At 46.0% G+C, this 18,371-nt stretch overlaps 1 protein-coding gene across 4 annotated transcripts in view; it reads right to left on the reverse strand.

Moving 5' to 3' along the window:
* Nucleotides 1-411: 411 nt before the first annotated feature.
* atxn1a (ataxin 1a) overlaps nucleotides 412-18,371 on the reverse strand; it is a 79,761-nt gene continuing 61,801 nt past the window's right edge. The window contains exons 5-7 of one of the 4 annotated variants that reach the window (XM_068332286.1): nucleotides 12,473-12,588; nucleotides 8,803-11,103; nucleotides 412-6,686 (exon numbers count right to left, since the gene is read on the reverse strand). In XM_068332286.1, coding sequence (XP_068188387.1) covers nucleotides 6,093-6,686; nucleotides 8,803-10,635 — 2,427 coding nt within the window. In that variant the 5' untranslated portion in view covers nucleotides 10,636-11,103; nucleotides 12,473-12,588 and the 3' untranslated portion in view covers nucleotides 412-6,092. Of the gene's footprint in view, nucleotides 6,687-8,802; nucleotides 11,104-12,023; nucleotides 12,299-12,472; nucleotides 12,589-15,821; nucleotides 15,914-18,371 lie in introns of those variants that run through there. The other 3 variants (XM_068332287.1, XM_068332290.1, XR_011037938.1) reach the window with 3 other exon arrangements.

An 18,371-nucleotide genomic window follows, 5' to 3' on the forward strand; every position in this document is an offset into this window, starting at 1 on the left:
AATTTAGACATTAAAATTAAAATTCCTTATCTAGAATATCTACATTCTCATAATTTAACCGTCCTGTATTATTTAGTAGATCTGCTGCGTGTGTGTTTGTGTGTTTGTGTGTGTGTGTATGCTTAACACAGAGGTGGGTAACAGAGCAAACATTCAAAGAATACGTCATGTATTTTTTGAATTAAGACGTCAGGATGTAGTTCCTCCTAACGGACACTAGAGGGAGGTGTTTCCTGTCTACAGAGACGATGTGGAGGGGCAAAACTTTGCAATTTTAAATGCTTGTTGTGTTTAGAGTTGTCGTTCAAATAAAGACAGAAGAAAGTCTTTTATTCCAGATATGTCAAGGTTTCATTTTCTTTTTCAGAACGGTGCCTTTGTACAGATGTCACATACATACACCAACAGGGTTTCTGCATTGCTATTGAGGAAGGGGGTGGGGGGGGGTGAGACACAGGGACTTGGTGAGTACAATATAGTACAAACATGTTGGCTGGGGGTCGCTGCGGGCCCCAGCGGGCCACAGAGTCCGTGCAGGTCTGAGCTGATGTCTCTGCCACGTCACGTGGGCCAAAAAAGAAAAAAAAGTTTCAGTTCAAGTTCTTGGTGTCACAAGTTAGCAGAGAAACATCCAGACAGACTGGTTGCCAGCCTCCAGGCTGAGTGTTCAGAACCGGGGGAGGAATCAAATGAGCCACGGCTAACAGATAAGCTCCACCCCTTCCGTGGCAGTGGGCAGGGTCAAAGGTCGCGTACCCACAACCTGTCCCCCCGCTGAAAGTGTTTGTCGTCTTGCACAGAGAGGCAGAACAAAAGTCGTTCGGTACGCCGAGGAGGAATCCGAGCCGCCTCCAGCGTACGACACAGAATATAATTATAACAGAGTTATTTGTCAATAAAGACATTTGTTAATCATATGAAATTATATGTAATAAATTTACATATTTTATACCCATATGTAACAGCCCACTGTGTAAATTGATTTGGGTGAAACTAAACTGTTAAGTGGGCCTCTACAAGTTTTTTTTCTTTCTGCCTGAGTTGGTTATCCAGCGCTATGGACATTGACGATGTCATACAAAAAAAAAAAAAAAAAAAAGAGGACCAAAAAGAAAAACAATGAAGAAAAAAAAAAAAGGAATCCTGATTGAATTCTGTTCACTTTTAAAACACGACAAAGTGCCAAAAGACACGTCCTTTTTTTTTTTTTTTTTTTTTTGCAAAATGCAAGTACAAACATTAAAGAAACTTAAAAAAAAAAAAAAAAAAAAAAGCACACATGCTTTATTTTTCTGATCGAAAAGTGAAAGCTCACACACCAACATTCATTTTACTGAATTTTTTTTCTTAAAAAATAATGACATTAGCAGTGTTCCTCCAGCGAGGACGCTTGTCATAAAAGTCAACACATTCTCTACATGGTTTTAAGTCCCCTGACATTATATTGAGTGCTACAAGGAGACCGAAAACACAGAAAAAAAGCTCCTGCACCAAAAGATACAAACAAAGCAACGGTTTGTACGCAGCGTTTTCACACCACATGATCGAAGCTGCGCCGAAAAAGAAACAACCTGTCTGCTGATTTTTAAAAAAAACTCAAAATGTGAGCGAGAGGAAAAAACGCGATTAAGAGCACAGCCTGGTTGTGGTGGAGGAAAAGATTGAATACAAACCAGAAAAGACGACAAAAGAGGGGATGCATTCCATGAGAAAAAGGTTTGCCCTATAGTAGAAAAGAAGGAACCACCTAACACCTCGGCCCATTGGACCCAACAATGCACCGGGCACCAAGGGAGGTGGAGCAGACAGATTAACACAAGTTCACGGCAAGGCGATGTGCAAAAACTTAAACTGAGCCATCTCTCTCTCTCACTCTCTCTTTTTCATCCTTGTTCATCCCCTTTTTTTCTATTCTCATTCTCTCTGTCTGTTTTGAATGAATGTTACCCCCCAGGAAAGGAACCGGCCAGGACACAGAGGGGTCAGGCCGAGCCCCGTCCTAGGATTTAGAAAGTGCTGAAACATTATCAAGTCTTTTACATCTACTTACATGTGCATCTCTGTTGGTTGGTTGTTTTTCTTTTCTTTTTTTTTTATCTTTCTTTATTAAAAAAAAAAAAAAAAAAAAGTGGTCCCCACTAACAATGAGGTTTCTTTTTTTTTTTTCCTGTGGGTCTCACCGTGAACCGCCGAGGGTCAGGGTTTACAATCTCACAGACGATTAGAGAAGAAAACTCTTCATTAGACACACAAACGTAACCCTAACACACATTTGATTAGGTGTGCAAACACACACACACACACACACACACACACACACACACACACACACACACACACACACACACACACACACACTCGACAATCTCTCACTCTCAAATTTAAAAATGCTTTAAGGAAAAAGAGGGGAACAAACAAATTTGTTTTGTTGCTCTTCACAATCATCCAAATTTAATACACTTGAACACACACACACACACACACACGCGCACACACACAGTTAAATACACAAAGCATTAACAATCGAGACACTGTAGTAGGACTACGCTACATACACTTGGCACAGCAAAGGGGAACTAACTGTCGTATTGCACGTTGCTTTTAAGGGGATTATAAACGTTAATATTGGGATTAAACTCTCCAATCGCGTCGCTACGACGCGCCTGTCCCTCTCCTGCATGCTCGTTTCCACGGTTACGAATGCTTTCTGTCATTTTCTGTGATCAAACATGCTTTTCCATAATATATATATATATATATATATATATATATATATATATATATATATATGTATATGTATATGTATATATATATATATATAAACACACACATATATATACACACTATGACCCGTTGGAGCTAGTAAAGTGAAAAGGAGATCGAATATCAAAAGTCGATGTTGCTAAGGGGACAGGCAGTCCGGGTCGGCCCCCCCACGGGGGCCGGGGGCCCACGCTGAAAGGTAGCTAACGGTTGCTGAGGGTTAATCAATTGCTTGGCCTCCGGAGGAGGAGCTTTGTGAGGCTGGTCGGCTATGATTGGGTACCTGAAACAAAGTTAGCGAGGTCACTACGGGAGTCGTGGCAACTATAGGTCGACCTGGGCGGAGTCCCAGAAACGAAGACTCCGACCTGCAGGAAACGGTGGAGGTTTTTTTTTTTTTGAGGGGGGGGGTGGGGTGGGGGTGGGGTTGTGTGCAGTTACTGCATATGAGACGCTTCCCTGAGGAGCGAGCAACGGGCGCCGCAACTGTCATTAGTTGAAATGTCTTTTTATGATGAGGGAAATAGTGTTCAGGTGCATCAGCTTCAAAAAAACCGTTTCCACCGTGTGAGTAAGATTGTCTTTTCTCTTGGGAAGAGAGGAGGAGGTGTTCTGGTTGCTGTGATGCAAGATTATTATTATTATTATTAAATGTTTATTGCAGAGTGAGTGGAATGATGTGTGTGTGTGTGTGTTCTACTCATACGCGAGCAGATATTGATGAACTATTGCTTTATCCAGAGAGACAAAAGCATCTCTTTTTTTTTTTTTATTCTTAACCTGACGGATATTAAAAAGCTATGTTGGTCTGATTCGTTCTAGATGTCGTAGCTGAAATTTTTAAAAATAGCTGGGAAAAAAAAGGGATTGGATCAGAAAAAAAATAAAATAAAATCGGACATACAAAAACACAGCCATGCAGAACACACACTTTTTTTTTCTACCGCTAATGATTGTGAGGTGTCAACAGGAAAAAGAAAGGAAATGAAAATGTTGATTGTGGAAAAAAAAAATTAAGCATTTTAAAAATCTCACACAGAGTCCATTCATTCACTCCCTGTCAACATCCATTTACCAATTTACTCCCCCCCCCCCACCGCCTGTCTCACCCATCTGAGCACAGATGGGGTGTGACTGACCCCAGACAGCCTCAAGCGGATAAAAAACCAAAAAAAAAAAAAAAAAAACCAGCGGGATGAAAATACGACCGATCTGCTTCTTAAAGACGACAAAAGGCTGTCGCCGACTAAAAAAAATACCTCAACACCTAAAGGCGCCTGCAGGAAGCCTCCTCTTTTTCTTCACTGAGCAATGATCCTAGAAAAGTGAACAAGAAAGTCTGGATTTTCCTTCATACCCTACAAATTGGTATCTCGTCAGTAGATTCAGTAGGCAGGCACAGGTTAATAAAACTTCTGATTTGTAGGAACTCCAATGTGATTTCGCCTCATCTGAGCGCTCCTGTTTCCTCTACAATGTGCCTGTTGAGGAAGTACAACCCCTCGTCTCCTCCAGTGTGTCATGTGATCTAGGGTTTCTTGTAGGACAGGGCCGTTATAAAAACCAAAAAAAACCAAAAAAACAATCTCTCCGACTTTCTCCCTCCTCCTGATGTGCAAATCGCAATAATCTTTAAGTACAACTCCAAGTAGAAACACTGGACATTTAGCACTGTCTATATATTAGAGTACATCCTTTTCCTATACACTGTACACACACACACACACACACACACACATACTCACGCACGTACGCAAACACACCGCTAACGTTTAGCACGTTAGCTGATGTGTTGTCATGCAATGTCAGTCAACTAGTGTCGTTCGTCCACCGGTCACCGCCATCAGGAGAAGCCGTTGAGTTTCCTGGATGGTCGGGTGTTTTGTGTAAGCGTGTGTGTGTGTGTGTGTGTGTGTGACACACACAACCCAACATCATGCACGCTCTATAACACGCACACATATGTTACAAATATATGACACCCTTCAAAAATCTGTGGCGTGAGCGTCTAGCCAATACTATATCATCCCATTAAATCCCCACGATCCCAACATTCCGAATACATTCCGAATTCTTTTTTTCCTACTTTTAAAGATTTACTCTTCTTTGATTGGCTGGCAGTTCGAACGCACGTGCTGGAAACCGTTTGCATTTTATATTCTAGTTCCTTTCGTCACCACATTCTTCCTCTCATCGTCTACTGCGTGGAATTTTCTCCAGTCATCCCTTTCTTTGTGATCCCGTGGCGAATCCGTTCCCACGTTACCAAAACGAGCCCTTCACGTTCCCCAAAAAAGTTTCACCTTTCCAAAGTGCTGCTGCTTCTCTCCACCCTCGTCTAAATAAAAACTAATCTAAAAACATACAGTACAGTGTCAATAAAGAGACAACCAAGATTTGCCGGCTGTATGGTGAGTGTGATAAGTGTGTTAAGTGTTTCCATACATTCTGACCCTCTAACAACTCCAAAAATTCATCAACAAAATGTCGAAGTTTTCCTTTATACGTTTTTAAGCGACGTTCGCTAACACTTGTGTGTATTGGGTTGGAGGACACTGACCCGTTTGGGTTCAATGTAGGATTAAAACGGGCCCCGGTTAAGATTTCCGACAGTCTTTGAACACAACCATCTGGCGAGATACGAGATAAGAGGTTTGAAAAAGTTCAAAATCATCGTTGTTATCTCTCGATTGTGCGGCCCACGGGCGCCACCTGATGACATCACAGGTCAGCTCCGGTACAGCTTGGCTGCACTGTTTATAACACATGACAATAAACCCAACTCAGATTTAACGGACCGTATGGATTAGAGTAAAAACCACAGGCTTATCATGTTGGGTTGATGTTGTTTTTTGGGGCTGTTTCACCAGAAGTGCACAATTTAATTTGAAATTTACGTCATGTGACACGCATAGCCAACCTGGAACCGCCACCAGGCACCGCCTCCATGTGTCGCACGGCCACAATACACATTTAACACGCATGACAAATTCCTCACCACCAACTATGTCATGAAAACCACCAAAAAACAGCCCTGATTGTTTGCATGTTGTCTCATCCTTTTTCTAAAAAAATGAGTGTTAAAACTGCATGGATTTAACGTAATGTGATGCCATCAGGGTGTGTGTGTGTGTGTGTGTGTGTGTGTGTGTGTGTGTGTGTGTGTGTGTGTGTGTGTGTGTGTGTGTGTGTGTGAATTTACCTCTACATTACAGTATTCAAGATAGAAAAATAAAAACGGGAAACAAAACTTTAAAGTGAAGACAAATGAACAAACATGGGCGATAATGTATTTTCTCATCCCGGTGGTTTTATAAGTCCTGCTTGCTTCACTTGCCAACATTCGACCTTCCCTCGATGCTGACCTTCACCTCGTGAGGGATGAACGTAGGTTTGGGCAGGGTCAGAGGTGGCTCCTCCTCTAATTTCTCTACGTTCCGCCCCTCAGGGGCGGACCACCTCCTCTTCCTGCCTCCTGATGGCTTACTGTGGCCGGCTTTTGCGCTGATGGCAACCTGGCCTTTAAAAACAGACCCTCTGTCCCCAAACGCCAGATCTCCGTTCTCCTCTTTGGTGCCCCTTCCGCCATTGTTGCCAATTCCACCCTCTGCCCGTTGACCGATGCCGTTGGCCCGTTCGCCGTGCCTGAACCCTCCTCCCCCTCCGCCACTGCTTAGAGGGTTGTCAGCTCTGTGGGGGTTGGGGTGCCCATGGCTGGAGGGGGGGACAGAGGTCGGCGTGGACTGAGTCTTCTTCAGAGAGCCGTTCTTCAGGTTCTTGAGGGTGAGTGAAATACAAACGTCGCCCACAGAAAGCTTGGTGCAAGGCAGCTCCAGAAGCTGGGTGGTCCGGTCGGGGCAGCACGAAGACCAGCCTTGGCCGAAGACGAAGAAGGGGTACTCCACCAACACCTCCACACTCGCCTAGGAAAGCAACGGTGGGAAGAAAAGTCAGTAATACTCTAAAACATGTCTGATCTGCTTCATCAGGACTACTTGGGGTTGGTTTGATCCAACTTGATCGGTTCTAACAAGCCCAGAAACATCATCACGATCAATCGAGGATGGTGAGCACCTGCTTCTCCTTCAAAGACTTTAGCCAACCTTCCTAGAACCGTTCACACAACTGTTAAGGTGTGATTTTTAATACTATCAATGTGTATAGAATCAAAGACGCCTCTTGAATGAGATGTTTCAGAACCCTAAACAGAAGTTCAGTTTCAGGTCTGATCTGTCCTCGCTGCAGATACTCATCTTTGCTCTAACGTTGGGTGTAAAATCGTACATTTGGTGGTCACGTAAGGACAGAGTCGTCTCAAACTACCAGCGCCTCAGCGGAACATCATTAGAATCAGCATGGCAATTAAGCTACAGTCCTGATTGGTTCGTTCGAGGCACAGCTGGATAGCGCTGGAACGGCGCTGCTACAGATGAAGATGGCAGACACAAAAATAACAGATAGGTGGGAAATATCTGTCGTGTGGAGAAGAGACGCGTGTGTTTGAAGAAAACAATATCGGCTGAGAAATGAGACCTTGTGATCTATTATGCAAAAACGGCAAGGAAGATAGGAAATATTCATGCGAAGAGATTGAAGTTCTGACATGTGGAATAAATCCCGTCCTCTGGGGTTGGGGGGTGGAGGGGTGTATTCATTTGTATGTAAGGCAGAAAGAAGAGTTGCTTCAGACAAGGTTCTGCTATAGGGAGAAAATAAACCTGAGGAGAGGGTGAAGTGAAGGAGTATCTGCGATACCGTGGAGAGCGCGGGAGTGGAGAAAGAGATGGAGAGGATAAGGTGAAATTACAAAGGGAGGGTGGGCTGAACAAGAGGAGGAGTGAGGGAGCGAGTGTGAAAGAGTTTCGAGTGTAAGATGTATCACGCGCACTCCCAAAGGAAATGTCAGGCAATATTTTTCCTCTCTTATTATATAATTTTTTGACTTCTTCCAAATAAGTCCTATCAGTGTGGAATGAAAGCTGCTCCCACCTCTAAGGGTGAAAAAAATCAAAAAAAATCACAAGAACGACTGATGGAGCAAAAGAAAGAAAGACGAGTCTTTGAAATACTGTCAGATTTTGTGGGGTACGGATTCAAAGAGCAGCCAAGGGCGGGTGAGATGGTTGGAGATGAGCAGTGTGGGTGGATGAGGATGGACAAACTAGCTCTACACACACTCCTCAGTGTGTGTGTGTGTGTGTGTGTGTGTGTGTGTGTGTCAGACAGATACTGGAAATAGAGGAGTGAATAGTGGCATGACATGAAATGTTCAGATGTTTCTGACAGAACAAAGTTATGAAGCAGTGAGAGGATAAACCATCAAGACGAAGACGAAGAGGAAGATCTAGTTCTAAATACCAGACTATTATGTACATAAGATGTGCATAATAATACATAATACATAATGTACATAATAGCAAACACCTGAGTAAACGCAATGTTCCTGTTAACTCATACATACCTGCTGAATAAACACGTTATTCACACATTTTAAATGCAAACCTTTGGATTGTTGGAATTGTTCTGGTACATTTAGATGGAAGTTTCTGCTTTAATGCTTTAAGTCAACATTTTGGGCGTAATAGTTTCTAAGAGCATAGTTTATGAACGATCCCAACGGTGAACTCTTTGAATTTCCCCTCGATAACACTCTTGCACCTGTGCGTTAACAGCAGACAGTACTGCGAGCTTAGCTTAGCATAAAGACAGGAAGTAGTAGATAAAGCTAGACTCTACCAAGCTAAAGATTTGAAAACTATCAACCAATCAATCAAACTTTACTTATATAGCGCTTAATCACAAGATCAGACATTTCGAAGCGCCTTAACAGACAGAGAAACCCAACAGAACCCTCCAGAATAAGTGTAAACATTGGCGGGAAAAAACTCCTTCATTGAGGAAGAAACTCCTGGCAAGACCCAAACTCAGCAGGGCGGTCACCCGCCTTGATCGGTTAGGTGGGAAAGGCAGTAGCACAACAAATGATCAGTTTTTTCGTCCTCAGGTTTGCATTTAAACACTTTTACTCTTATCTTTTACCTGTGCCCGGTGCTCGCCCACAGAAAACTGCACCACAGCGAAGTCGGGTGAAGTGTGGCTGCCGTCGATGCGCTCCACCGTGGACGAGTCGATCTTCAGCTCGCTGCTGATCTCGGCGCTCTGGATGAAGTCCTCCGTCTTCAGGTCCTCCACGCGTTTCAGCTCCCCATCGGCCAACTGTATGATGGAGCCCTTGATAAAATACGGGGGGAGCGATGGGGGCGCCACGGCGCCGGATGCGGGTGGAGGAGCGGATGAAGCCACGAGATCCAGGGGTGGAGGAGGAGGAGGAGCTGGAACGACGGGCAGATGGAGCTGGGCTTGGACCACCGTACCCCCAGCGGCCTGGTAGTACGAGCCGCTGGAGGTCTCCAGGGTCTCCCCTTTGAGGGGGGCGGCAGCGACATACGTGTGTGTGTGCGGGAGTGTGGTGGGAAACACGGCAGCTTGGGTGGACGACGTCACTTGAGGTTCGAAGGTAGTGACTCCGCCTCCGCTGACAGGGATGATCACCGGCTGGGCGCCAGGAATGAGTAAGTGCTGCTGTAGGCCGGAGTGGTAGCTGATGGACGCATGCTGGCCCCCGTTGCCCCCGGCGATGTAACCGATAATAGGAGGCTGGGGGTAGATACCAGAGGGAAGCCCCATTGACAGCGACTCTGTGGCATTATGGGTAGTCTGGATGACCGTTTGGGGCGACAGGGTGCTGACAGCGGCTTTCAGGCTGTTGCCACCCAATGGGGGGGGAAATGTGAAGGAGGGGGCGGTGCTAGAGGACGACGGCGTGTGATTGACAGGCTTGCCCAGCAGGATGCTACCTTTCTCCAGGTGCGAGGGGGCAGAGGCGGCCAGCTTCTCGGGGCTGGCTCTGGGTACCAGTGGGTGGTCCCCGTGGCTGTTGGGCATCAGCATGACGGAGGTCCTCAACCCTGAGGGATCATGGGAAGGGTAGTCCGACGGCAGAACCAAATGTCGGGCGTCGTACGTCGACAAAGCCGTTTCTCGTGATTTGCTCCCCGGCTTGGAAAGACTCGACTCCGGCGACGCTCTGAACCGTTGACCCCTTTCCAACTCCCCGTTATGGAGCTCTCTGGAGCGGGGGGGGTCAACTTGTTCTTTCCTGGTAGGTCCGTCCGTGTACTGCACCACCACCTGGGACAACCCATGCCCCAAAACGTGGTGGGGAGGAAGGTGAACGCCTCCTGGGTGGTGAGGCGATGGCACTGTCCGCGTGGAGGTCGACATGTGAACGTGATGAGGAATGGAGTCCGTGGAGGGCGGGGGCATGGAGGTACGCCCCGCCGCCGCCGATCGCTGCTGGTCGTGTTTGGAGGCCTGCGAAGGAGTACAGACGGTAGACGCGTGCGACGATCGCTGCGACGACAAAGACGAGGAGGACAGGGGAGGCGGCGGCGGGGGAGGCGGGAGCAGCCGAGGGGAGATGTAGCCGGCGTACGGGGTGGTGTAGGGCGACGCGATGAACTGCAGGTTGGGCGGCACTTGGGTGTAATGGACAGTTCCTCCTCCGACGGCGGCGGCGGACTGCGATGACGAATGGGATGAGGAATACGCCGCGGGGAGAGACGAAACGAGCCTCAGCGAGGAAGAGGAGGACGACGAGTCCGACGTGGAGAAGAGGGATTTGTACTGGGGTCCGTCGCCCTGACCGGCGCTACGATGGCCGCTCTCACTCACGCTGGCGAGCCACGCCATGTTCTCGGTGCGCTGGCTGTCGGTGGCTGGCGAGCGGCTGTCCGACGCCAACGTGCTGGAGGGGATCTCCCTCTTCTTGGGGGGCAGACATTCGTTACTGCGTTCATGATTGGACTTCATGATGACTTCGCCTCAAGTCCCTCAACTTTCCTAGTGTTCCTTTTGTCGTTCTCTACCCTCTATTTCACTTTCTTGTCTCTTTTTCTATCTTTTGATGATCAGTTCCTCGTCGCCCAAACCAGCTATGAATTAGATTCCCCAAATCTTTTCACCGACTCATTCTCTCTCTCGGTTCTCGATAAAAAAATCGTTCCCTCGATGGAGAAGATCCACGGCGAGGAAAGGTTTAGCAATGGAGATGAAGATGTGCAGGGGGTGTGGTATTTTTTGAGGGGAGGGACGGGGCGATCTGTTTTTTGGTCCGGGTGTCTTTAGCGGCTGGAGGGTGAGCTCAGCGCGGTACGGGAGAGCGTCACCACCACGTCACACCTGCTGTTGCCGCCGAGGACGACGGGGGGCCGAGTGCGTCGCGCTTCATGCGGAATCATTTCCTTGCAAAAGCAAAGCCTGCCGACACCCAGAAGAATCCTGGGAGAGAAAGAGAGAGAGACGGGAAGTGTGTTAGGAAACGGGATGAAGCAATGCAAATACATGTCGGACATCTTTATAGCAAATTCTACAACACTGTTAACAAAAAGGAAAACGGTACGCAGTGTTTTCTCCACTTAGATTTCACATGGCGTCCCAACTTTTTTGGAAATGTAGTTGTACTTCAATGAAGATCACAACTTAGTGTCCAAAATTATAATTGCACAAATCACATGACCAAAATAAAGAGTCTAAATATCACAATCAATGTTGTCGAAATAAAAATAATCGACGAGAAGTAAAACTTTTGCTGGTAGTCCTGAGAAAAATAAAATTTTCCTGCACCTGTTGTGTGTGTGTGTGTGTGTGTGTGTGTGTGTGTGTGTGTGTGTGTGTGTGTGTGTGTGTGTGTGTGATGACAATCCTTTACTCAGCAACGTGTGTGAGTGTGTAACACGTGTGTGTGTGTGCCATCTGTCAGCGTGGACCCCCTGCTGCTAAAGGCTTGGCGTGAATCTTATAAAATATGTACGAGTATTTGAAACACGTGTAGCCCCAACACACACACACACACACACACACACACACACACACACACACACACACACACACACACTCTTTGTGCTAGTGTGCAACAGCCACACATATGTGAGTTGTCAAATCCAACATTTAAGGGGAGGTCGAGCGTCACCCGTCCTGCAAGCATGCATGAAACATGCACAGCTGTTATTACAGCTGTTCTACGCCTCCTGCAGCCCATTACATAGATAATTGATAAAATATTCATGAAATGAAGAGAAAATATAAGCGATCATGTTTTATTTTTATAGGGAGGTTATGTTTCCCCATTGTGTCGTCACGATTATGCAAACACTGAAGCGTTTCACTGCGTCTGGGCCACGACAGGAGGATCATTAATTAATATATTTCATTCAAACAACTGACCCAAGCTGGTTTCCACCTAACTTTCACACACAAACACACACACTTTCTCAAACACACAATCTGTTCAGTCACGACTAAGAGAGGTTCTGGTGATCGATGAGGTTTCATCACCACCTCCATCCTGACTCCATCCTCCTTCCACCTAAAGGTGCTCCTGTCTCATCCTCTGGTCTCCCTGAAGTTTCTACTGGATCCCATCAGACTCTCACGCTGCACCACAAAATACAGTCGGCATGGATAGATACTCCCGCTGAAGAGAAATCCGAGATAAGAGGGACATTATGTGTGTGAGGATTCTCAGATGTGAGACTTTTCATATCAGCCGTCACATCAAACAGCGACGGCGTCGGTTCGATCTGCTCACGCCGCCGCCGCCGCCGTCGTCTGTGAAGGCTTTCATCTTTAGAGGAACATCGTCTCTTACTCTGACATGTGATGAAGCTTCACGGAGGATTCAAAGGGAAATATGATATGGATTGTTGAGGGTGTTGCTGTGCTGCGGTTGGAAGAGTTGTGTTTGCCGAGGTGATGAACGGGAGGCTGGAGGAAATGGAAGGTATGCAAATGTTTAAAATGTGGTTCTTCATCTAGTTTGACAGCTGAGCTCAACTTCAGATGACAAAACACAGAAATATGGCGACTTAAAGGGGACAGAAATCTAAAATACCTCTGGTGAGCTGCTGGGTCTACTTCCTGGAGAACATCGTTCTCCTCCTGTGAAGGAAGAAGCTGCTAATGGATGCTAAGCTATCAAAGCTAAGTTCTGTCTGCTGGTTTCATGCAAGCAACACTTTCATCTGACCGAAGAAGGTGAAAGATGGTCAACAAACTCCGTCTGGAAGGGGTGGGAGATATTAAATCTGGATTTGACGTGACCAAAAAATTAAAAAACAACAACTTTAACACCAAGAAAACACTTTAAAAAAATGGTTTCTAGTTTATACTAGAATAAGAAACAAACGAAAAGCATCTGGGTTAAATTTCAGTAGATGGCATCAGGTTCTTCCTTAAATAAATCATATTCAGTCACGTTATTTGTGTGTTTTCTCCCTGGTGGGGGGGGGGGGGGTTGCTTCAGGAACGCCTGAATCCAGTCAGTAACAGGTTAAAAAAGAAAGGAGGACTAGAACCAGACTGCACTGAGGGTGGAGGAGAGGAGGGAGTGAGAGAAGAGAAACAGACTTTGGACCACAATCCCTCCTGGTTAACCCCTCCAGGAAAAGTTAAAAACAGACGAGAAGAAACTACAGAAACAGTAAGATTTGAGGTGGGGGGGGGGTTAAAATAAAGAGGAGAACGGGAGAACGGGGGTCTGGAAAGCGAGGAGAAGCTTGGCACAAATGGGACGGAGAAACAGAGCCAAGCTCATCTGACCTACATTATAAAAAGCGAGAGTCCTGCTTCACTGAAACTGACACTCAGACACACATTCACTGAAACGCTATGTCACCCGAATCTTGCTGAGTTTGCGTGTCTGTGGCAGAGTGTGTGTGTGTGTGTGTGTGTGTGTGTCTGTGTGTGTATTGGATGACCTGTAACCTAAGCTGTCTGTCCTCCATGTGCTTTACCCCCCACCCCCACCCCCCTCCCTCTCTCTCTCTAATATTGTCCTTCTACGGTCAAAACACTGGAGGTATGTATATCACGCTTTCTTTGATACACACACACACACACACACACACACACACACACACACACGTTTCTTATGCAGGAGGGACTGAACCACCAGAATCTTTCATATGTTCATTTATTATAATTACTATTAAACCTCACTTCCTGTTTTATTCCATCAATAATTCGTTTTTGTTTTTTTCTCCTCTGTATTTGACTCTTATTTCGCTTAAAAATACGGAATTAAAACTGGTCTGACGCTTTTATTTTGAAGGTGAGATCGATGCCATCGACGTTGACTCATGCATTCATTCAGGTTTGGCTGTGATCTATAAATACACGTCCGAGCGTCGCCTCCGTGAACCAGAATCCTTTGCTTCAGCTTCACTTTTCAACTCAGGGACACAAAACATTTAATGACTTTTTAAAAAAAACAACAACAGATGAAGAATAAATGTGATGATGAGGAAGAGGAAGCCAGCGTTACATGTTAGCACACCCTAAACACACAACGAACGGTTGTAGCGACGACTGAAAGGAGTTTAACGACACAGAAGAAGAAGAGCGGTTCTTGTTCTGATCAACTTAATAGGATATTGATCAGTATGGTTCCAAAAAACATGATTGGTCTCGCTTAGGAAGGAGCACAGAGGAGATCATAGAGCTCCATCACATGGAGTCAGGACGATGGCCTGAAGCGGGGTGTCAGGGGAAGCGGGGGGCGACTCCTGAAACACCGTCAGTGTGAAACACACAAGCAGCTCGCTTCAGCATAACTGTTAGCCTACGAAGCTAATTCTGATTAGCAGTTCCGACCCGGTTAGTCATCTGCAAAAGACACGTTCATTAAAGGTCAAGTCACCTCTACCTTCAATCAACATTTCTGAGAAATCGATAAGAAATTCCCCCCAAGGGGAATTCTGGGATATTGTGTTCTCAAGATGGGATGGATGGAAGGAAAAAACTAGTTAAAAACTGATTTGCACTCGCAGTCTTTTATATTTGAGTCTGTGTGTGTGTGTGTGTGTGTGTGTGTGTGTGTGTGTGTGTGTGTGTGTGTGTGTGTGTGTGTGTGTGTGATTGCCCAGTCATAATCATGATCAAAGGGATAAGTCCAACGTGATGTGTTATCTCACTGCTAAATATAGTTCAGCTGGAAAGTACAGTTCTGCTGCAGGCTTATACGTCTCTCTCTATCCATTCCTCTGTAGCTCTCAGCCTGTGTGGTTTTTCATTAGTGCGGGTATGTATTTGTGTGTGTGTGTGTGTGTGTGTGTGTGTGTGTGTGTGTGTGTGTGTGTGTGTGTGTGTGTGTGTGTGTGTGTGTGTGTGTGTGTGTGTTACAGGGATCCATGCCAGACTGGGAACTCTGACAAGGCTGCCACTCTCTCCACTAGTGATTACACACAAACAACAACAAATACGGGCGGGCACACACACACACACACACACACACACACACACACACACACACACACACACACACACACACAGAGAGAGAGAGGAGTATGGTCAGATAGTGAGGGAGTAATGGAGGACAGATGGAGAAAAGCAGGAGCAGAGAAGAGGGAGGGCTGATGGTGAGGAGAGAAAGAGGGAGAGGGAGGGAAGGAGGGAAGGAGGGAAGGGGAGGAGAAGAGTTACACAAACAAAGTGAGATGGAGACGGAGAGAAACAAACGACTGCGAGTTGGAGAGGGAGTCTCGTACGGAAAACAAACACTCTGCCTGAGTTGCACGACTCGTACTTTCTCACCCCTCGACAACCCCCGGGGTTTGTGCGTTTGATTGGAGGAGGTGTGGCAGAGAGGGAGAGAGAGAGAGAGGAATGAGAGAAATGTGTGAGGAGAAGCGACGGGAAGAGGAGTGGAAGGAGAGAGGAGAGACGCGGGGAGGGGAAACACTTCAGGAGGAGGATGATGATGATGATGATGATGATGATGATGATGGCCGAACGGGAGGAACGGGAAAACTAGGGCACACGCAGTACGCACTTAGGGACGACACGCTGTCATACAATATGACAAGTGTTCGGGACGCGCACACACACACGCGCACACACACACACACACACACACACACACACACACACACACACACACACACACACACACACACACACTTCATTCAGAGTGAGCTGAAAACTGTGTGAAGTGTACTTACCCGGTTAGCAGCATGTTCCCTCTCCTTCCTCCCCTCCCTTAACTTCTCTCCTCCTCCTCTCTTCTGTCGCTCGTTCAACACCCCGAGTCTCTCCCTGTGTCTCCCCCTCCCTCTCCCCTCTCCTCTCCTCTCCTCCCCCCCCCACCTACCCAGGAAGCTGAAAAATCCCGAGCAGATTCAGTTTATTCACTGTGTCGTTGTAATTCCTACAAACACACACACACACACACTCTCTCTCTCTCTCACACAAACATACACACAGTCTTCTCCTAAATCTTTACGGTGAAGCAGGAAGCTCCCTCTCTACCCAAGCGATCAGGTGATGTCACACACACTCACACACACACACACACACAAAATTGTAAGAACACACTTGCACACGCCCACAGGGAGGGAGTCCCGCATGCAGAGCTCCAACGTGTATTATGCAAGGGGCTGAATGCATGCCAAGGCTCTCACACTGTCTGCCCTGCACACACACACACACACACACACACACACACACACATGCACGGGCGGGGGGGCCCCTCCCCCTCCCACAGTTCGCTTGGCCAACTTCATCAGGTATTCATTCAAAAAACACACACACGCCAGCTGGCTGCACGCCCAGAGACCGCTTACAAGCAGGGAAAGAGGGCAAGAGAGAGGGGGGGGGGGGGTTTAGTGACAAGGGCACTAGAGGGGGGTGTGTGTGAGAGAGAGTTGAGTGAGGGAGGGGGGAGTGAGCGGTAGAGATTAGAGCGAGAAAGAGAGTGACACATAGACAACTCTAGCACACAGAGATTCGATCATGATTGTCGTTTTTATCGTAAATTATTGATTGACCATCACTAATAAATTGTCCATCATTAATCCCCAGAGTAAGAAGTTGTGGTTTTTACTCTAGCTTTCAATTCAAATTTGAATAAAAACAAGAAAAAAACCACAAAAAAAAAAAGAAAAAAGGATGAATTAACGCAACAATATCCTCACATTATGGAACAGATACAAACACACTCCTTTGTGTGTGTGTGTGTGTGTGTGTGTGTGTGTGTGTGTGTGCGTGTGCGTGTGTGTGTTTAACACACCCTTTATGCTGAACAATCTGATATGCAAGCCATCAGGAGATGCATTCCTCCTTCCGGCCACTAGATGTCGCTGCTGCTCCCCACACTGACAGCAGTGTGACCCAGTTAAAAGAGCATTTGGAAGTAAATATAGATGAAATGTGTTCTTCAATGCTGGGAGATGCAGCACGCACAGGGAAAAGTGAGCATTCCCTCGTAAGATGAACACACACACACACACACACACACACACACACACACACAGGATTGTAAGGATTCCCAGTGGGCCTAAACATGCTCCCACAAACACATCCTGTTTGTGTTGGTCGGCCTTCCTGTCAGCGTGATATCAATCCTGGAGTTCAACACTGGATACTCACACACTTTAACTCTTGCATGACCACAGCGTCACAGTTTGATCTCAATGTGATAAACAGCTTTTAAAAGAAATAAATAAAATAATTTTTAAAAAAAGATTCAGCAAGGCAAGACGATGCTAGACAAATCAAATTTTCCAAAAATGAATGTTCCATATTTGTAATCAGCATCTTTTGTCAGTAACGCTTTGCTCTGTGTTGATGATAATGATTATATTCTTTTTCTTTGACTTTGTGTTTTGCAGCTTTCTGAAGAAATGGGTTGTTTTTATTTTTGTCTGTTGTTTTTCCTAAAAAAAAATTTTTTTTTTAAAAAAAGAGTGACTGAATTATCTGCATAAAAAAGTGGTAGAAAAAGAAAATTTCTAAATTAAAATACTGAAAATGAGGAAGAAGACAGAGAGACAGAATCACAAGGACGAGAGGAAAGAAAGACTCAATAAACAAAATAAAATTTAAAAAAACCAGACAAAAGGCCAAAAAAAAGGCAGACGGGAGAGAAACACGTCTGTTTCACCAGGTGAACCCACAGTGGATTAATGTTCAGGTGGAATTCATTTGTGTGGGTTTGTTTGCATCCTGCAAGAGGAGGAGAAAAAATCAACCCAACTTTTGTCAGCTCATCCGACCCTAAAACATAGATTCCAAAGTTTTACACCCACGGAAATGATCGGTTTCTTCACTTTACGGAACAAATCCAGTTTCCCAAATCATCTTATTCGCCGACTAAATAAACTACAAATCTTTTTTCTAACATATCAAAGAGCTGAATTCATCCCTCGCTGACTGGAGGGAGCGTTTGAATCAAAATGCAGGCCATGGTTTCCTTCGTAACGAATCAATTCCCGCCTAATGACGGGAGTCTGCGTCGGGCTGACTGCGGTGAAATGATCCTCCTCGGCTCCCTTCTTTTCATTTCTTGTGTCTTTCGGCGGAGAGGAGAGCCAGTCACTAAGGAAACTGATGAAACGCTTCTATATATACACACACACACACACACACACACACACCTTCAGCATATACATATCACAGCAGTGCCTGCTGTCACTCTCACCCACACCCACTTACTCCCTCTCCACTTTGCCCCCCCCCCCCTCCACACACACACACACACTCCCTCCCTCACA

Source organism: Antennarius striatus, chromosome 14 (genome assembly GCF_040054535.1).
Source record: "Antennarius striatus isolate MH-2024 chromosome 14, ASM4005453v1, whole genome shotgun sequence".
NCBI lineage: Eukaryota > Metazoa > Chordata > Actinopteri > Lophiiformes > Antennariidae > Antennarius > Antennarius striatus.